Below are 22011 nucleotides of genomic sequence, written 5' to 3'. Positions count from 1 at the left end.
AGGGCCCGAAAGGTAAGCAGTGGAAAATTACAAGCTTTTGCTTTTTTTTTTTTTTTTTTTTTTCTTCCCCTATTGAATTTAATTTTCATTTGTTTACATTTCAAAACATATTTAAGAGTACAATCTTCTTTTTAAAAAAAAAAATCTGAATTAGTATTTCAACGGAAAATATATCTAAGTCAACAATCTTGTTCATTGTAACACAATCAAGAAAATCCCATTTAAGCGATGTAAAAAAAAAAAAAAAAAAAAACCAAAAAAATAAATAAACCAAATAAACAACCGTTATCATTAACACACCCAGGCCGACAGGAGGGAGTCTCTGAAGATTCGTCGTGTTGTTTGGCCGTCTTTCCGTGACATTTTATCTTAATTGATGACGTCACTACCGCTAAAATGCAGGCTCACGTAAAGGTTACCCGCTGGCTTATCGTAGCCCGTGTAGCTGACGAGTTGGCAAATCTCCGCCACGGATAAATGAACGTTTGAAAATAGAAGTCTATTATTTCCAGGTGTCGCTGAGAGGAGAGTAAAGGAACAGTTGGGTTAGTTCAACACAACACGACCGTTTCTCGTTAGGGTAAAGTTTGAACTGATTTAGTTCTTTTCGCGCCTCTTTTGTGTGTGGCTTTAAACGAGGTTTTGCTATCGGGAAAAAAAAACAAACAACTAAACTTTTGCAAATTCGCTGTGCATTTATATTACCATAATGACACAAACATGACATTAAAAACCCAGCTAAGCATTTTGGTGTTTAAAATATCTTTAAACACATAGAATAATATGTCAAATGCCATGTAATACCGTGCAACCAATCAAATATGATTCTGCCCACTGTGGCAGAATCATATGAATAATTCAGTGTCTGTGGGTCTTGTGAAATGCCAAACTAAACGTTCAGAGGGAATTAGCCGGCGCCTTTATCTAGTGAGGCGTAGCATTGAACAGACAAGTGTCTGATTGCTCTGAGTAAATTTTTTTTTTATAGACAAGTGTCTGATTGCTCTGAGTAAAGATTCTTTTAATATTTATTTTTGGTTTTCAGAGCATCACCATTCACCTCCTGTTCTTATTACAGTAGGCTACCCCTACCCAGCAGCACCCACTCCCCTCCTGTGGTTATGTAATCGGCAGCTATATTTGTCTTGCTGGGACATGCATTATTGAACAACGTCCCTGTTACCAGAAGTGTTTTTCGGTTTCCCGTTCAAGAAGACGGAATGTGATGTGGAATGGAAAAACACCTGCAGTTAGCTCACGAGTAATGAAGGTTTATTATTTTTTCATGTCTCATACAATCTCCTAGGAGCTGACAGTTGTGCGTCTGAAAGCGTTTACTTTCAGGATTGACCCGGTACCAAAGCATAGGGGAGTCTTTAATCTGTGCACGGTGCCAGAGGAAGAGCTCTGGACGCTGCGTCTCACTTCCCTGCCCTTGTGATTTATCACGGTTGATTCCAGCACTGGTGTGTCTTAAAATAGCTCCCATTTGAAAGCCAGGGAAATCAGTGCCCTTGTGCTCACCCACAGGATGACCTGACGTCCCTTTTCTTTCATTTAAATACGAAAAGGGATGGCAGATAAATGTTTCTTTTTTTTTTTAATTTTAATTACAATTTCTCCTTTCTTCATGCAGCTTTCCTTCGGAGACGGGCTCTTTCACTTCTATCCTCAGGACGCTCCGAGGAAGTGGAGCAAACGCAGCAGCAACGGCAGACAGCGGCTACAGAAAGACCACAGGGTGAGCATGTGCACGCTGGGACACGCTCTGAAAAAGCCAATTTTGTTTCCTGCATCCACGTCACCATAGTTACCCCTTGCCTTTGCTCGGTAATCACGCAATTAAGGCCGTAATCTATGTTAAAGACAATTAGGACGTGGATGTCGATGGGGGTGAGGGGAGACATTTGTGTTCCCTGACATATCGAACATAAACATCGGCTGCACTGGTGTTGTGATGAGCTGATGAGATGAGTTCAAACTAAAAACAAATATTACAGAGAAAAAAAAAACAAAGTGTAAAAGGCAATTTTTTTTATTATCCTAGTTACGGTAGTGTTGCAGCAGATTTGATCCAAGGTCCAACTGGAATATTCCATAACATCCAGTTATCTATTTATTAATTTTTCACTTAGTTGGCTTTTAAAATAAAAATTTAAACCATTGCTAAGTACCTTAAAAAGCGGATCAATGCAGTTTTCACGCAGTATTCCTGTCTTTTTTCTTTTTTTCTTGTAGACACGGGAACGTTGTGTTACGAAATTCATTCAATCAAATTCACTATTTTCTTCATCAAATGTCAGTCAGCTAGCAGGTGCAATTATGAGTCAAGGGCCTGACCAATGAAATCACTGGCAAGTCAACTAGGGAGCGAAGGGTTAAAGCATGGACATACCTACTATCTTTAGTGAAGACACGTTCTACAATTCCGCCATAATGGCTGACATAGTACGGTACAGGCTGTACTGTCACTGCAACAAATCCAAAAAAACCACTCCTAAAAAAAAAAAACCCCACTCTGTATTCGTGTAGCTCTGTATCGTGGGCAGGGAAAGTAGCGGCCCCCGCTGCAGACAATCAACTGACCTTTTTTAATTGCGGTTATGAGAGGTGCTAATGAAAATTAACGCCAGGCACTCCACTGAGCTAATACAGCTAATGAAAGGCAGACCGCATCACAGACCTGAGCAGAACTGCATCACTGATGCTGTGTACAACACCGCCTAGTGTACGCAGACCTAGGCGGTATTAGGGATGGTTTCAGGCGATTGGTTAAAAATTTCCAGATTGAACAATAGCCCGTCTGATCCGATACCTGAGCCCAAACGGTCGGCCGGAATTAGAGACACTGTCGCCTCTGCAACTGGCTGGGGTATTTTTGGGTGAGAAAAGAAGGTATCAAATTGATATTGGTATCAGCAAATACTCCGGTTTGCAGTATTGGTACGGTATTGGAGAAGATCAAGTTGTATCGAGCCATCACTAGCCTGTATTAAGGGGGTGTTATTTAGGAATAAAGAAAAAAAAGATCTGTACTGTGCTGTTTTAACTGAAATGACACAGTATTTATAAAAAAACCCAAAAACTACCCTTTCCAAAAATATCCGTGTTTTATGTAGTGAACAACAAACACCTCCAATAAAATGACAGTGACAGCTGTGGTCCACAGCTCACTGCAGTTGGAGACCACTGCTGTATATCATCCCCAAGTGTTTTCCTTACCGTTTCGTAACACTGCTGCCACCTATGTGTCAGTGACATATGACGTGTTGTAGCTCGGTGGGTTCCTCATCACCTAAACCAATTATTTTCTGTCATGTCCCCCTCTTGGGGACGGAAATGTTTTCACACACCCCCCGCCTTCTATATTTGTTTCTCTACCAAACCACTGTACGAGTTGCTGCCACCTAGTGACTGGAGGCTTGTTATCATTCAAGCATAACAGCAGTGGTACACTCATGTCCCCCCACCCCACCAGAAGTACTGTCCTAACGTTGTTATGGTTCCTTTGACAATCCCGATCGGTTCCAGTGTTGGCTCAGCAGCCTTGACACTGACTGCTTGACATCCGCAGATCTAGTATAGCGTTGTTACTGCCGCTGATGAATAGAGCACGGCTGTAGTGGAGGAGGATGAAGACTTACAAAAAATTCAGTTAACCTTTCCCAGGAAGTCCCTCGAGATTTTTTTTTTTCATTTCTTTAGTGAGGGAATGTCTGATGAGGAGGCTGAGCTGGTGCATTAAAAAAATACATCAAAATTTTTGTTTTAAAGAGTCTTGATCGTGGTGTACGATCCTGTGGCTTTGAAATCGGATCCAATCGGACACGTTGTATTTATTCGCCAGCAGAAATTGTGATCGAAAAAAAAAAATCCCACCAAAGCCTGTCTCCAAGAGCTGACAAGGTATCATCACAGGTAGTTATAGGTGTATAGCAGAAATGAATGGTCTGGGTCAGATAATACTAGCTATTTTCTATGTATTACATATAATATGGTATCATTGATGGAACCGCTGTACTGTTTCATTACGGACTTAGTGTTGTAGATAGAGGGGGGGGGGGGGGGGGGGGAGTGTCTCTGGAGTCTTTACATCTCTCTTTGGTTGTTCAGTCGTTATTGATTTCTTAAACCCTGCAATGATGGAGCACAGTCGAACCCCGCAGTGTGTTGTTCAATTAAAAAAAAAAATTGAAAATGTATTACCCGGAGATTTCAGCAAACACTGTGTAAAGAATGAACACGATCGTGTCCCTCCGACCCTGAGAGGCAGGTGTCGACGAAGATGAGGTCATTAAAGAGTACAAGGAGAAAAGAGAGACCGAAGAAGCGGCGATTTGCGCTGAATGCGAGGACTTGGTGAATAGGGAGCAAAGAAAAAGAGGTTGATGGTGGTGGAGGGGTCCTGTTTGATGTTTTGAGTGGGCACTGTGACATGTCTTCACAGGGGGAAATACCATTTCTCCTGTCTGGTGAGGAAATAAATGGATGATGGACAGAAGGGGGGGGGGAGGAGGAGGAAGAGGGTCGAGGGACGGAGGATGATGTACTAATGTACGTTCAGTCAAAGGAACAACACAGAAAACGTTCTTTTTTAAAAAAAAAAAAAAGTATTAATTCATGGTGCTTTGTCCAGGTGTTACTTGTTTATTTTACTGACTGTGATGAATAGGCATTTTTGTAAATATTCATAGTAGTCGACAACCAGACATTCATGGTTCTGACGTGTGTGTATTGGTAAGAGCGATGTGATACGATAGGTATCACGATACGGGGCGAACGATACAATATACTGATAAAGATGATATATTGATACAGCTGATATATTGATATAGACTATATATTGTTATCGACAATATATTGATATAGACAATATATTGATATAGCCGATATTGATATAGACGATATATTGTTATCGACAATATATTGATAGACAATATAGTGACAAAGACAATATATTGACATCGACGATATAGTGATATAGACAATATATTGTTTTAGACGATATATTAATATAGACAATATATTGATGAAGACGATGAAAAGACATATTGCAATATTTTAGTGTATCAATATTTTCTTATGGTCCTGTCAGGCTCACTAGAGCAGTGGTGCCCAACATGGGGGGCGGACGCCTTGGCACTGTGATCTAAACGCAGTGTCAAATGATTTGAATCAGTACTTATTATTACTGCTATGGGAGAAATTCAACGATATGCTACATTTGTTTACCCTTTTTTTTTTCAGTGAGAATTTCAGTTTTTAGGGTTTTTTAGTTTTAAAGCATTAGCTGCGAATCTGCCGACGTGTTTTATCTACAGAGCCAGGGAACCAGGATGAGCACACGGAGAAACATTTCATCTCTGAAAGCAACCTTAAGCCAGGCGTCACTTTCCTTTATGGCATCATTTAGAAATGAGTTTCCATTTTGACAATGAACTGTAAAAACACTCGCTTTATTTGCTGTGGCACAATGACGGCGTCGCACTGTAATCCTTTCCTGTTTCAACCGCTGACGCACACACAGAGGCAGCGGGTGATGAAAAAGGATCTAATCCTTCAAATGAAGTCGTTGTCATTGAGACCTTCCTCTCAGTAAAATATGCCAAATGCTGTAGCTGAACCTCACTCCAGGCTTGGTTTAGCTATTGATTGCTCTCCCTTCTTCTACTTAACCTCCATTTTCTCTTTTTCAATGGTAAAAAAAAAAAAAAAAATTCAATTTTAAATGGCTGTATTGACGAGCCGCTTTTTTTTTTCGTAGCACGTCCTTGTGTAACCTGGTCGTCCAGAGAGTAGAACTGATCTCTGAATATACAGCATATCAGTAATTCTCATGAATATATGTTTTTTGTTTTCCTGCTTGCTTTTAAAGCGCAGCTTTGACGATTCAAAGAAGCACATCTGTGGGAGTAATTGGCCTTCTTTTTTTTTTTTTTAATCAAACATTTGTCAGAGGTAAATAAATGTCTCCGTCATTTTCTACCAAGTGATTTGGAAAGCCCTGCTTCTGCTGGCAGTCCTGGTTCTAAAGATTGGTGTTTTAGTCTATAATGTTCGGCCGCTTTGTCACTATATAGAACACAGTGGGTTTTTTTAGCACACAAAGCATCTCTACGTCTCACTGAGCGATGAGTCGGCACGGTGAATTATAGGGTTAACGTTTCTGTTTTAACTGACGCTAACAGTTAAGACAGCCGGAAAAACGTTCGCTGGAGTTTCACATCAACAAGTGTGAAATAAACCTAATAATTCCATATGGCCGTGTTCGATCGGATTTATTTGTGCAGTTTATTTGTGATTACTTCTGAGAGATTTGGAATTCAATCTCAAATGGAAACAGGGGAGGCGCTGACGAGCCGTAAAACAGCCAGGCTTGTGCTACCGTGTCAAACAGACACACGTATAAACGAGTAACTACTTAGTATTCCAGTCACTCTGGGTGATTACTGTGTATCAAAACAGTGGTTCACAACCTTTTTTGGTCTGTGAGCGCATTTTGACAACACAAAATTCTGACGTCCCCAGAGTTTTTTTTTTTTCTAGAATTAATTATTGATCATATTTCTTTGAATTATTACTTTGAAGAAAGAAGAAATAGCTGTCACTAGTAATATTTTGATGCTATATATATATACAGTATATTATATTATATATTTTTATCTTTTTAATTTTTTAAATTTGAAAAAAAAAATTCTACATTTCTAGCAGCCCCGTTTTAATTCCACGTGACCCCACGTGGGGTCCCGAACCCTAGGTTGAAAACAAATTTTTCAATGGTTATTTTTGAAGGTGTGCACAACATTCCATGTCCCGTTTAGCTTTCTTCTAACCAAAGATTAACAACTTGTAGCTTTTTTCTAACAGTATTCACCTTAAATGAATTTATTATTTAATTGAGTTTAGTTATATTTAAAATCTAGCTACATTATGTTAGTCACACTATCTTTGCAATTAATCCTGCAATGAATTTACACTAATAAAATATTAATAAATATTTCTTTTTTTTCGCAGCTATGCTTCACATTCTAACTTTTTTTTTTTTGCTGTCGAACAACTCAATCCAGTTATCAAAACGACTTCCGGTTTTTCCCCTCCTCCAGGTGAAGAATGTCTTCGAACAGGATGGTTTCAGCCGTCAGAAGCGCGGCTACAGGAATATCAACGACATCGAAGTTAACATGAGTGACCCTCTGTTCACCAAACAATGGTACCTGGTGAGTGATGCCTGACTCAGCCTGACCTTTTATGCTCAACCACATTCTTCCACCCTAATTGCTTAGAAGCCGGGCCGTATTCCCCCGCCGCCTCCTGCATCATTGTTATTCATTCTTTAATTAGCCTTGCCAATGATGTTGCCGCCTTTTTCCTTCGCTAAATCCATGCGGCCCGATTTCTTTTCCCCTCTTGTTTGTGTGTAAAGGCGAGCGTGGCTTTTTCACTTGACATATCAGATGATTTACCAAATCGCTGACATTTCACTTCCATTACAAGCCCACTTTAAATTGCGCACATCTAAGCAGTTCTTATCTAAACCTTTTAATGGCGGCTGCTTTTCTTTTTTTTTTTTTTTTTTTTTTGTTCACCTAATTTAGATAAACACAGGCCAGGCCGATGGAACTCCGGGGCTGGATCTTAACGTGGCTGAAGCATGGCAGCTGGGCTTCACGGGGAAAGGAGTTACCATCGCAATCATGGATGACGGTGAGAGAAACTGAGAGCGTTCAGTTCCTGCATGAATTATTCAGATGAAAGTTAATAATATAGTGCCGGTCATTCTGTCAATGATTAGGAACAGGCTGAGATTCATGAATTATGTAGGTCATTTATTAGTGCTTAATATCAGACCTGAATCAATCACCAAACAAAATGACTTCTATTAAATTTAAATTAAGACAGGGTTTAAGCTGCGTAGTGTATGTTTAATTATTATGGTCCTCGTGAATGTACATTGGAAAACAATTCAACATTTTAACTAGATCAAATGGACCAGGAATAGGCTGAAAAATGCGATCAAAATTCAACCAATAAAATATACTTTAAATTTTTTTTTTTTTATTATTTAGTCCTGACTCTAATCTTTCACCACTCCTAATATTAAATTCAACCAATAAAATATACTTTAAACATTTTTTTTTATTATTTAGTCCTGACTCCTCCTAACATCAAATTTGCATTTCAGGCATTGACTATCTCCATCCTGACCTGGCATCAAATTATGTGAGTATTTGTGCATGTGTTTTTTTTAATGCTATCAATGATGGATAAAGAACACTAGCTGATAGTAATACTTCCACTTGAGTAGAAGTATAAAAGTATTTGGCTTTAAATATACTTACTACTACTAAGTATCAAAAGTAAAAGTACCCTGATGAGTTATATCTTTAAAAAGTAGATGGATGGATGGATGGATGGACAGACGGATGGATGGACCAACGGAAAAGTACCCTGATGAGTTATATCTTTAAATAGTAGATGGATGGATGGATGGACAGACAGATGGATGGATGGACGGATGAATGATAGATAGATGGATGATGGATGGATGGATGGATGGTTGGATAGATGAATGGATAGATGAATGGACGGATGAATGATAGATAGATGGATGTTGGATGGATGGATGAAGGATGGACAGATGGATGGATGAACGGATGAACCATGATGTGCCAAAAGTTTAGGCAATTTCCAGGTCTAACAAATGGACATGTCCAAGGAAAAGGGGACATCTGGTCACCCTAGTGAGCTATGCTAGCGGATAGCTGCTAGTTACCTAAATTAGCCAAACACATAAAACAAACAACGTAGGTTACATTTAAAATAATTCAGTTGCTGGTCATCAAAGCCATAATAATAAATATATGAACTTCTTTGTTACTGTCCACCACTGATGATTATTATCATACTTCCCCTCATTTAGCCAAAGTGCTGTTAAGATTCAGTAGAATTCTTGTGTTGTACCATCGACGATGACGGGTGGTTTCTTTGCCTTCATGGCCTCCGAGTCTCCTTGTGTTCCTGGAGGACGCAGAGAAAGGCAGACGGCCAGCCAAGCTGTCTAATGTTAATGCGCACTGCACTGTGGCCAAGCACAATAGCAGGCTAATCTGTCACATAAGGAGTTATAACGCCAGTGTAGTTGGCGCTGCACAAAGTGACGCTCCATGTGCAGAATGCTGATAAATTCTTAAAGAATACGTTGTTGCTAGGGTAAATATGGAATTATACGCTTGGTTTAGAGTCATTTTAATTAGGTAAATGAGTTTGCAGTTTTTGCAAAGTTCAAAATACAAAATCTACACGAATCATTTAACGGTGTCGTCAGCATACACGCTTAACCAGATTTAGCATTTGCATTAATTTGGTTTTGTATTTTTAGATGAAATATGAAATATTACACATAATGACCTTATTTGTAACTCATCATTTCTATATAAGGACTGTTTGCTTTGCTAATTATTTCTAATTACAAATTAATTAAAGTATAATATAGGACACCAGGCCTACACCGAAGCTGTCAGAAGTGTTTACACTATTTTTTTCAGCCAGACTGACAATATAATATGATCATAATATATTTTTCGGAGGTCACCACAGAATTGGTGTATTTTTTTAAATATTATTATTATTAGGTCTGATCAAGTCACTTTCAGCAAGATTCGTCCTAAGAAGTGGGAGATAGCTCAAGTATAGGACTTTGAAGGGTGTTGATGGAGCTTACGATGGAGCAGGAGGAACGAGAAACAAGAAAGTCGTAAGGAAACAGCAGGTGGAGAAAATAAATGTTGTATACTGACGTTGGATTAGAGAAGAAACAAAGGAAGAAGGATGTCTCATGTATTCCTGCCTGTTAATTCCAAAATGCGTCCTTTAGCGTGTACGTTGACAGCGTGGCTACACTCAGGAGTTAGCACTTACATTAGCATTTTGTTTTCCGCCTCAGTAGGTTAGCACACTGCATACCTTAGGTTGAATGTGATTTGCAAAAAAAAAAAGTTTGCATTTACAACTCTCTTGTGTGTTTGCATGCTTCCTGTCAGTGAGCCCTAGCCTGGAAATAACACTTGGCCTGAGCTGAAGTGATGCGAGAGAGAGAGCGATAACGACTGAGAGAGAGAGCCAAAAACTGCACATTCTAGCCCCCCAAAAAACTGTTTGTTTTTTTTGCTAATTATACATGGAAGTATGGAAGTTAATTGTTAACACCCTGGCTGTTTTTCTGTTGAAGAAAATGAAGCATTATCTTGAGATTTTTCTCCTTTTTATAGAAATTACACTTTTTTTTTTTTTAGTGTTCACAATTGTCTATTACAGCCAATAACATTCCAGACATTTAACATGGTGTGTAGGTTGTGATTGTGTGTATGTCCACATGTGAGATGCTTGGTCAATCTATCCCGGATTATTTATATCTAAATCCCTACCGTGCAATTGTTCATAACGCACGATTAAACACATTCATACATGCGTCAATTATCACCTTTTCTACGATGAGGGTGGTACAAAGTCAATTAGCGGTGTTAAAGTAATCAATTACTGCTTCCCCTTAATCCATAAATATACTCACTCCTTCCTTCTGTCCTGGGGATAATTATCTAAACGGCAGAACTCTGTGTTGGTGGTATTTGTGCCGCTGTTGAGGAATAGTTATTTCAAGTGTACGCCCGCTGAGGTTTCCATGACAACGCATTATAATGTCACACGGGTGTGAAGTTCATCTCAGCCTTTTGTTTGAATGTGAGACAAATTTAGAGAAACACAGAAACGGAGCGCAGGGAGAAAATGGAACTAGAGGCGGAACAGTTCGCAGCCGGTTTTGGTTCGCAGGAACCCTAGTGACAGAGAGTGAAACATCTGCGGCACGACGTTTACAACAGGACGACATACCGTAATGTTCGGACTACTGAGCACACCGGAATATAAGCCGCACGCACTGCCTGTAACACGGCTGGTTACACGTTAGCTCTTTCCTGCTTCGGCGCCACGACCGTAGTTGGAATGCACAGTGATCTGCCACAGGGACAAAGCTAACATTAGCGCCAGTGCTAACTCCCTTCACTTTGTGCTTGTCCGCAGCAGAGGTAAACAGAAACAGGGAAGTTGGGGTCTTTATTATCAGACAGACATACGCTACTAGTATAACACGCAGTCGTGACATACACTACTAGTATAACACACAGTGGTCTATCAGAAAAGTCCTTGATCGCTAGCAACCAGAAAAGTCATTGATCGCTAGCGGCATAAACTTCGTTACCCCGTAAAAATCCATAAATTAGCCGCTTCATTGTTTAGGCCGCAGGGCTCAAAGCGTGTGAAAAAAGTAGCGGCTTTTAATCCGGAAATTACGTTAACTATTTTTTGATACATTATTAGAGTCGTTACAATTCAAACCTGTCACTGGAGAATTTGACCAATCATGATCAAGGAGCCGGCACTCCCATTGGCTGTCTGTGTAAGGATAGTTATCATCCATCATGTGTACCGTTTGGAAACCCGGCATCAGTGTGACGTTTCATTCTAGCCTCACTGTTTATTGAAGGTCATATTAGTTGTAAAGAAGCCGCTAACTGACCTCATTTGTCACACGTGGTAACGCTGTACAAAGTTACAGCCGATCAACTTTTGCACTTGTTCCACACTGTCACCGTTCCGGCATGTTTCCGTTGGGTCAGTAGCTCTGGCCTTCTTTCAATTTCCCCTTTTTCCTGCTGCCCGTGACTCATATTGTCTAAATGTCAGCTACTACAGCAATGTGTTAGCTTATATGGATAATGAGTGCAGCGTTGGCTCGTCCATACTGATGACCAGACAAACGCACCTGCGGTCCCCAACCTTTTTGTACCAAGAACCAGTAATACAGCGCCATTGTACAGAAACATTGACAGATTATCTTTGAATGAAAAAAGTAAAGGGATAGGACTGGATTCTTTTTCAAGGAAGTCAATTAGTAAAACTGAAGTACTATTTATTCCACTGTGTCCCACTGCGGCTCGGTACAAAATGACCTACAGACTGGCACCAGTCCCTGAACCGGCGATTGAGAACCCCTACCATAGATAGCGTGTGTTTCTGGCAGATGAGTTTCTGGTGTATTTTCCACGTCTGTTTCCTTTGTTTCGTCCTTTCACTCCCCTCCACGGTGAATTAAATTTGCGGCCATTATTTTGTCAGCTTGAAGTCCCTTCAGTGACCACACATTTCCAGTCCTGGCGTAAAGCGGAGATTTGTAATTAAGTACTGCGTCATTCCGTCCAGCGTGCTGTCCACATTAAGCTGCTGAGCATGAGACAGCACTTCTGGAATCAATCAAGTTAATATCAACAACGGTAGTGGTTAAGGGGTTAATGTAAAGGCTTTATAATAACTAAAAAGGGAAGTGGTGGCTTAGTGGTTAAGGAAGCCGACTTTGGTCCGGAAGGCTTCAGGTTTGAGTCCACCAGCTGCCAAGGTTCTCTGAGCATGGCACCGTCCCCACTCACTGCTGCCCACTGTTCACTTTGGTGATGGGTTAAAAGCAGGTGTGCTGTGTCACAATGACAAGTACTTCACTTTCCTTCACTTTCCTTCCATTAAATATTCATTTGTTTCTCACTCCTGTTGGGCTTATAGTTTAGTGTTACCCCAACTTTCTTTACAAGGAAATACAGCGGTCCCTCGTTTATGGCGGTAGATAGGTTCCGAGCCCTGCCGCGAGAACTGAATTTCCGCAAAGTAGTGACACCATATTTTATGCGCAGTAAAATGACGATGAGGAAGATGATGATGACTTTTACTGCGCAGCCGATGATTGATTTTACGTCTCTTCAGAGGGTGGCGCCATTTCTCGGGACACCTCTTCCAGGGTGTATCCGTAGTAGTAGCAGGAACCGCATCTTTTTTGCGAGGCTGCGAAAACATTGTGATCGACAATTGCTTCCGCTGTAGTAGAGTATGTCATCCCTTGACCACAAGTATACACTTGAATTACATCAACACCTGAAACTGGATTTTTAAAATTTTTTTTTTTTTGCCAAATACTAAAAGCGCTAATAATAGTTTCGCCGTCTTGGCACTAATTGTTTTACGTGTCCAGTTCTTTGTGGTCTTTTTTTAAACTAGTGTTTTAATGTGGAACTATTATGGTGCTGTCTTGGCCAGGACACCCTCACAGAAGAGTTTCTGAATCTAAATGGGATTCTTACTGGTAAAATAAAGGTTAAATACCAAAAAAAGAAGAAGAGGGGTTTCAAACATACGGCCCGCAGGCCAAAATCGGTCCATTAGGGAGTTCAATCTGGACTGATACATTTTGAAAGTAAAATATACAATATAATATTTGGCACCACTATGAGACTCATCATGGTGAAAAATACGACATCTTCCTCGCAAGATGTCGTATTTTTCACTAAGGAGAGACAATACAAACTAATTTGTGTCGGGTCTGAGGAATTTTTTCTTAAATATTAGATTTTCTTTTTCGATTTTCTTTTTTCTTTTTTTCTTTCACTTGAACTTCTTTGCAATAATAAATCCATTTGACATTTGTTTAGTCCTTTTACCATGTGAATGTACATTGTGGGATATGACTAACACACGTCAGAACATGTCAGCCAACAAGACAACATCGTGTTGTTGTGCTAAGCTACCAGCTACACAAGAGGATTAAAATCCTTATTTAAATGTGTTAAGCTGTCTGATTTATGGCCGATGATAAATCTAGTACTCCAGATCACTAAGAAATATCAGGAATATATACTGTATATATATATATATATATATATCAGTATCTGCCGTGTCTCTTGATTTTCACTTCCACTTCCAGAACGCTGATGCCAGCTATGACTTCAGCAGCAACGACCCGTTCCCATTTCCACGCTACACAGACGACTGGTTCAACAGGTAAAGCTCACTCAGCTCACTCTACTGTTTACATACGAGGTGTGGGTGTGTGTGTGTGTTTTCCCGTGTGTGTACATATGTGCGTCTCTTCAACCACGTCTGTTTGGACGTAATGGTGCAGAATAAACAGACGTTGGACATCATTAAAGGTTTTTTGCTTTTTTTTTTTTTTCCCCCCACCTGATCTCTTGGACAAGTTATTGAAGATGAAGCAGGGCTGGACACAAACACTGCTGCACTTCCAGCTGCAGTGTTTACACCGATGAGCCGCTGTCTGATAACACTATCTGCCTCCCATCTCGCTATCACAGTGCATGATCCACTGCCTCTGCACAACATGTCCAGGGAGGAACAGAGAGAGAGACGTATATTCTGTGTCTTCTCCTCCGTTAGATGTGTGTGTGTGTGTGTGTGTGTAGGAGGGACATTTTTGGGTTTGTCAGTGTTGCAGTTGCCGACTATAGGACACAATGTGCTGGCTAATCAGTTTACGGTTATAAATAGCTGCCTGTCTGAAGCAAAGCATGCTGGGAGAGCGGGGTCAACTCTGTGCAGTTTTCCTTGAGGCGAGCCAAGCAATGGTGTGACAGACACACATCACACAACACTGATGCGAGCCAACGTATTCAGTCTGACTCAGATAAACGATGGGCGAGAAGTGCAGAATATTCATGTTGGCCTTCTACGAGCAGCAGGGAAACCCAGGGTGAATGGTAATTGTATTGATTTTTTTTTTTTTTTATGCTAATCCTCTCTTCTGTTTTTTTTTTGTTTTTCCCTGTCACCAGTCACGGCACACGGTGTGCTGGAGAGGTTTCTGCAGCAGCCAATAACAATATCTGTGGGGTTGGAGTCGCCTACAATTCAAAAGTGGCAGGTGTGTGTCATAATGAAGCTGCACATGGGACGGTGAGGGGAATAACAATGAGAAGACGGCAGTGGAAATAGACTCTGATGACAGTGGTATCAGTACAATGTTACAACAAATCACCGTATGTGGATGACTCCCCTTGTATTTAGTTCTTGTTAAATATATTATTTATTGCCCTGGAAAAATATCAGATATTGTCTTTAGAAATTTTAGAAATTTTTTTTTTTTACATTTTTTGCATCTTTTCAAGGGAGTCCTCGGTTTAAGACGTCCTCAACTTACAGCATTTCGTGATTAAAATTTGTTTGTGTTGTTTTTTTTGTTTTTTTTTTTGTTTTTTTTTTTTGTTTTGTTTTTTGCGCTTTATACTGGCTCCCAAGTGTAAGTCAGACCCTTCCGATGTTTTTATGTCCTCAGTTTACGACCTCAGTTTGTTCCATCATTCCCGACGTACGGCGTCAAAACAAATTTCACACGGCAACTAGTTGGCGAGCAGAGCAAATAAACACGACTTCATGTGGCACTACACGCAGAAGACCCCTTCGTTTACATTCGTTGGGGTTTTTTTTGTTTTGTTTTTTGCGCTTTATACTGGCTCCCAAGTGTAAGTCAGACCCTTCCGATGTTTTTATGTCCTCAGTTTACGACGTCCTCGACTTACAGCGTTTCGCGGTTACATCGCCATCTCCTATAAATATATCGAGGAACTCTTGTTCCATCATTCCGACGTACGGCGTTAAAACAAATTTCACACAGGAACAAGTTGGCGAGTAGAGCGAAGAAACACAAGCTCATGCGGCGCTATATGCAGACGACGGCTTTGTTTACATTCACCGGCAGACATTGGATTGTGCTACATTCGCTTTTTGTTTGTGTCCTGGATCATGATGTTACCACTCGGTGTTAGCATCGGCGAGAGTTCTGACTTACGTTAGGTTGCGCTGTAGGAACAGCGTTAGCATCGGCGAGAGTTCTGACTTACATTAGGTTGCGATTTTAGGCGTGAGACGATAACCCTGTATATCGTAAGAAAATAATTATTTACCAGCTTTGTGGTAAATAATCCGTCAGTACCTCACAGTTTGGTGTCAGTCTCACCTCGCATTTGTTTCTTCCAGGAATCAGGATGCTGGACCAACCCTTCATGACTGACATCATCGAGGCATCGTCCATCAGCCACATGCCTCAGGTTATTGACATCTACAGCGCCAGCTGGGGACCAACTGACGACGGCAAGACGGTTGACGGACCGAGGGAGCTCACCCTGCAGGCCATGGCCGACGGCGTGAACAAGGTGAGGAATTAAAGTGATCTTTTATTTGAACTCAGCTTAGTTTTGTTGACAGGCTGAATTTTCTTCATCGGCCATCTTGTTCTTCTCATTGTGACTTTGTAAAAACAGCGAGTTTCTAATTTAGTCGTATTTCTGCACCGACCTTCACTTTAATCCCATTATGCAAAACTGTTGCTGGGACCACATTTAATGTGGACTCTGGGACCACAGCATATTTATGAGTTGAATTCAGTGAAGTTTTAGAGCTGTGGGAGCCACACACACACACAGATACACACACAGCTGCCATTAAACCAGCGCCTCTGCCAATTATTTGCTCGATTAAACATGATGCGCCACATGCCCACAGGTGTGGGTTGCTCTGAGGTGACCCCCACTCACAGGCAGCACGGCTGAGTACGAGCCGATCTGCATGTAGCTGGGATTATTTGTACAGAGCTAGAAGAGTCTCCGCGTGGCCTTTGATGTTCTGATGATATTCTGATGTCTTTTCAAGCGTTGTCTTTTTTTTTTTTTTATATTATTACTACCAATAATGTAAATGAATCAGATGGTGGAAACCAAGTCTGAAATAAAAGATAAGATGAGAAAGTTGGCATAAAAGAGAAGCTGTTTTAAATGTCTTTTTTAAATAGACTACATTTGTGTACTAGTAACAAAGTTAGGTTTATGTTGTTGATTTAGATATTTTGTTTATAAAGGAATTGCGTGTGTAATGACGTTTTTTTTTTGTTTTTTTTCCCTGTTTGGGTTGTTTTATGTTATGTCAAGGATTTCATGTTTTTGACAGTTTTTATTTTAGGAAGTAACAATTAACAATAGGTATTCAACTCAACATAAAACACACGTTTTATACACTCACTGCCTGCACCTAGATTGCAGTGTGCAGTGAGACAAATAGATTAGGTTAGATAAGATTAGAGTAGGTTAGGTTATACTAGATTAGATTAGATTACAATTGATTAGATTAAATTAGGTTAGCTAATATTAGATTAAATTAGATTAGGTTAGGTAATGTAATATTAGATTAGATTAGGTTATATTAGATTATATTAGATTGTGTTAGGTTATTTTAGATTAGTATAAAATAGATTAGATTAGATTGGGTTAGGTTAGATTAGATTAGATTAGATTAGAATAGATTAGATTAGATTGAATTGGATTAGGTAAGGTTATATTAGATTAGATTAGTATACAATAGATTAGATTAGATTACATTGGATTGGATTAAGTAAGGTTAGGTTAGGTTATATTAGATTAGAATAGAATAGATTAGATTAGATTAGTATAAATTAGATTAGATTAGATTGGGTTAGGTTAGGTTAGGTTATTAGATTAGATTAGCGTAGAATAGAATAGCATAGATTAGATTGGATTGGATTGGATTAGGTTAGTTTAGACTAGATTAGATTAGGTTATCCCACACTGAGGAAATTGCCATATTGCATCAACAAAAAGGTCAGAGAATGACACAAAGAGTGAAAAATATAAATAAGATAAATTACCCACAGGTAATTATTTAGGATATGTGTATTTACACATATGAACATATATTTCTCTATATTTACACAAAGAAAATAAACGCTCTATCTTCATCATAGCTGCAAGTATTGTTGATACATTGGACAGAAGCAGAATCTGTTTTTCTGGCCACGATTCTTTTATGTGGGATTCTTCTGTGTGTCATTGTTCCGCAGCTTTGTTCAAACAATTGTTTTTCTGTGTGAGTAAATAACGTGATTTTACACAATACCATACAGCGGCACTAATTAGATAAACACAAAATCCTCGGATGATTTCTCAACTCTCATTTAAACCGTGATACGCCAGAACTGTGACTCATTTTCTAATCTACTTGGAAATTTAATGGGGTTTTTTTTTTTTTTTTTTTTGGGGGGGGGGGGAAAAGGAGGAATCCGCCCAAGCTTTTTGTTTTTTTTTTAATTTTCTGGAAATTTTTAGGGTTTTTTTTTTTTTTTTTTTTTAGGGGCGTGGAGGAAAAGGCAGCATTTATGTTTGGGCATCAGGAGATGGTGGTAGCTATGACGACTGCAACTGTGATGGCTACGCCTCAAGCATGTGGACAATCTCCATCAACTCAGCCATCAACGACGGCCGCACCGCCCTGTATGATGAGAGCTGCTCCTCCACCCTGGCCTCCACGTTCAGCAACGGACGCAAGAGAAATCCAGAGGCTGGAGTCGTGAGTGTCCTTTTGTTACCGCGTAACTCTCAAACGAACCAGCGGTAGTATTCAAATGTTTCTGGAGCTGTCATTTCGAGAACAAATTTTAGCATATGCAATAATGATAATTACATTTTTTTGTTTAAATTTACTCCCAATTCACTTACTCAATGTGAATTCCTGGCCCGTTTAGTTGAACACAATGCTGACTACTTGCAGGAATTGAAGAAAGACACATGACGATTTTGTGAGTCACTCTCGTTTTTTTCAAGTTTTAAAAGCCATCTTCTGCCACCTAGTGGAGTAGTGTTTAACTATTCTGCCCGTTACCTTCACATAGACAAACAGGAACAAAATGATTTGCAGTAAAAAAAAAAAAAGTTTTCAGACCAAATAAGTGAATTCAGATTTTTGAATTTTCTGTGATAAGTGGTTCCCTAGTGTAGCGGCTATCACGAGAGTCCTAAGTTCGATTCCCAGAGGGAACCACATGCTTGATTGTTAATTCTTCCCTTGTAAGTCGCTTTGGATAAAAGCATCTGCTAATTGTTAAAATCTAAATAAAAAAATTTGATTAGCTTTCTTGGAACAATGATTGCTAATCACCACATTAGACATCAGACAAGTGCTTCTTCTCGTTGTATTCCCACACCTTTCAGGAGGTTTGATAAGAGCAGGGATAAACCCAGAGAGCTGTTCCTCTGTAATAGCTGGCCGGATATAAAAATACGAACTTTCACCTTTATTGATTTCTTTCTGTTCAGGTGCGTCACATTGCCACAAGGGGGTTGCCATAAATAGACGACCGCAGCATTGAGAGCATTCTGGCTCTACTGTAAAGAGAGAGATCAGGGAGATCAGGTTTTATTAAAATCATCATGTGTCTTCATCCTAGTTTCTTATGTGAGCTGTTGACATCATAAAAAGAAAAGGAAAAAAGATAAAAGCGCTTCATTTCCCATGAAAAGGCTTCCCTGTTTGATGTTTGATGTTTGATGTCTCACCGGTGGGTGATTCCTGAAAAAATGACTCGATGAGTCACCGGAGTCGGACGGAATCATACAATACATGTAAACAATGAAAAGAGCTGCACTGGAGCGTGTTTATCAAGGACAGTCTGCAGACACTGTGAGCGCTGGGGTTAATAAATGTCCTTACGTATACAGTCTGACATTCAGAATTAGGCTCCTGAATTTCCCAGGGTACACAAGCAGTAGGGTTTGTGTTGGTGATTATGCAAATCACCTCTGGCTGTTGACTAAGCCACAGATCTTCCCCATGGATTCTCTTCTAATTGCAGTCGTTCTGCTATCATTTCTAATTAAGATCTTACTTAAATAAATACAATCTCAATCAAATATATATATATACAAACACAACGTGTCATCTGAGGTTTCCATGCAACAATGTAGCTAATGATAATAATCACTAGAAATGTACAATTTTTTACGCACTCCAGGTTTAATAGGACAACATTAACAACAGCTTAAGATTTGATCACAAAAATTTGAATCCCATTTACCATATCTTTGCTAGATAAATAATCCATTGATATTTCCGCAGTTCATAATTTAATATACAGTGATTTTATATTTTACTGTTTCATTTTTTTTTAGGTTCAAAAAAGGTTTTTTTATCACAAAAATAATGAAAATTAAAAAAAAAAATTACCGTAAAATACCGCGATATAGCAAAACAAAATCTGTGATGTACTGAGGTAGCGAAAAGAGAACCGCGATATAGCGAGGGAACACTGTATTATCATTCTTACTATTGCCTGTTCTGTCCATTCTCTGTAACTGAGAGGCACCTCATAAATGATCCATTATTGTCTCTTCTTTATTTTAGGCCACTACAGACCTGTATGGGAACTGCACATTGCGCCATTCTGGTACATCAGCAGCAGCACCAGAGGCAGCTGGTGTCTTTGCCCTTGCTCTCGAGGCTAAGTATGTGTTGAATAACCCACCGGTATATTTGCTTTTTAACCATGTTTGCTGCATTTGTTAGGGAAATTAGGTGTTTGGACAATATCGGTATATCCGATATCGACCAAAAATTAATGTCGGACATCCCTGGTATTTGTTGCTTGACTGTATCTTCCTACTTTCCATTACTTTATTTCATTCAAGGGTATTTTTTTCCACCACTCTTTATCAAGAGCAGCACTAAATGAGAAGTGAAGCAGCACTTTCTCTCTCTTTAACAAAGCACTAGTTCAGTTGCGTATGCCAAGGACGGACATCATATTTGAATCAGGAAAAAAAAAAATCTGTTAATGTTATGGACGCCAAAGCTCTTAAGGTTTTCTCATTTTAAACTTCTTATATAAATGATGCAGAAAGACTCGGAATATTCAAAAAAAGCTATTTTTTTAGTCTTGTAAAAAATGTAATTTCTTTAATTTCAGTTCAGAAAATTTATAAAAATATATATTTATATATACATATATAAAATATATTTATATATTTTCTAAACTGAATTTATTTTACTCCTCAATATAATTTCAAATTTCTAAAAAAAAATATTTAAAAAAAAATGTATATATATTTATATATAATACATATATATATATTATACATTTTCTTAACTGAAATATATAATTATATAAGATAATAATTTGTATTTATATTGAGTGGTAATAGCAGCAATTGTGGATTATATTTCTACAGGCAAAAGAAATGTAATTTTTGGCTATTACAAAATAGACAGATTTAGCTAGCTGGTCTATTGCCTGAGGCTAACGATCAGAAAATAAACACAACATGGTAAGTGTTTTAAAAAAAAAAAAACGACTTTACAAGACCATATGTTATTTATTTGTCTTTGACTACATCGTGTCATTCAATGTTGAAAGGTGTCTAAACGGCCGGTACCCAAAACAATCAGACAGAGTAGCTGAATAAAGGAGCTCTGTTTGCTGTGTACACACAATAATGATGTTCTGTGGGAAGAGCGAATGCTCACCCTGTCCAGTGGCAAATAACCCCGAGGCTGTTAGGACGAGTGTGCCGCCTTTTTACTGCCCTGACACACTTGAACCATGTAACAGCTGACGGTGAGTGAGTCGGCTAGAACAAAGCTGTCGCTACATAGCCTAGATGAAGGAACAAAACAGAGACGACAGCAGTCATTAACCGTGGGGTTTTAGACACGGTGACGTTTACGTTATTACACAGATGAAATCAAGTAAAAAAAGATGAAAGAGAGATGTGTTTAAATGTGTTTTAATTAGGGCTGCCAAATTAAAGCGCTGACCACTTTAATGAATTTATGAATATTTAACAGATTTTTAGCATATAATAACACGCACTATATACCCATTGATTACACTATGAATTTATATAGTCCATACAAGTTATTTGTACAGACTGCTGGAAAGAGTTTTTGCTCCTATTGGCCAAGGTCAAAAAGCACAGCAGTGACTTATATCCACAATCTATCTGAAGCTAAATTTGTATGTTATACTTTTGAATATTTTATTAACTTTTTCCACATCACGATTAATCAGGATTCTTTGTTATGTAGCCACGGTTAGCTTAAGCATTAGCTAAACAAGATCAAAATGGACATAGGTGTACCACTGCTGTAATGCTTGAATGATAACATGCCTGCAGTCACTAGGTGGCAGCAACTCATACAGTGGTTTGTACAGATAAAAATATACATGTTATCAGGTTCTCAATAGTATTTCATTTCGCGGGGGTATGGGTCAGGGATCGTGAAAACATTTCTGTCCACAAGGGGGGGGGGGGGGGGGGGGGGGGAGAGAAAAAAATAGAA

At 39.2% G+C, this 22011-nt stretch overlaps 1 protein-coding gene across 3 annotated transcripts in view; it reads left to right on the top strand.

The window, feature by feature from the left end:
• pcsk2 (proprotein convertase subtilisin/kexin type 2) overlaps positions 1–22011 on the top strand; it is a 29255-nt gene that overhangs the window by 986 nt on the left and 6258 nt on the right. The window contains exons 1-10 of one of the 3 annotated variants that reach the window (XM_025060863.1): positions 282–545; positions 1637–1741; positions 7104–7217; positions 7596–7704; positions 8183–8220; positions 13802–13878; positions 14667–14755; positions 15868–16043; positions 18031–18246; positions 20077–20177. In XM_025060863.1, coding sequence (XP_024916631.1) covers positions 7182–7217; positions 7596–7704; positions 8183–8220; positions 13802–13878; positions 14667–14755; positions 15868–16043; positions 18031–18246; positions 20077–20177 — 842 coding nt within the window. In that variant the 5' untranslated portion in view covers positions 282–545; positions 1637–1741; positions 7104–7181. Of the gene's footprint in view, positions 1–281; positions 581–1636; positions 1742–7103; positions 7218–7595; positions 7705–8182; positions 8221–13801; positions 13879–14666; positions 14756–15867; positions 16044–18030; positions 18247–20076; positions 20178–22011 lie in introns of those variants that run through there. The other 2 variants (XM_025060864.1, XM_008322453.3) reach the window with 2 other exon arrangements.

The sequence above is a fragment of the Cynoglossus semilaevis genome, chromosome 12 (assembly GCF_000523025.1).
Source record: "Cynoglossus semilaevis isolate Cse_v1.0 chromosome 12, Cse_v1.0, whole genome shotgun sequence".
Classification (NCBI taxonomy): Eukaryota; Metazoa; Chordata; class Actinopteri; order Pleuronectiformes; family Cynoglossidae; genus Cynoglossus; species Cynoglossus semilaevis.
The sequence above is the reverse complement of the archived record's forward strand: the minus strand, read 5'-3'. Positions and strand labels throughout refer to the sequence as shown.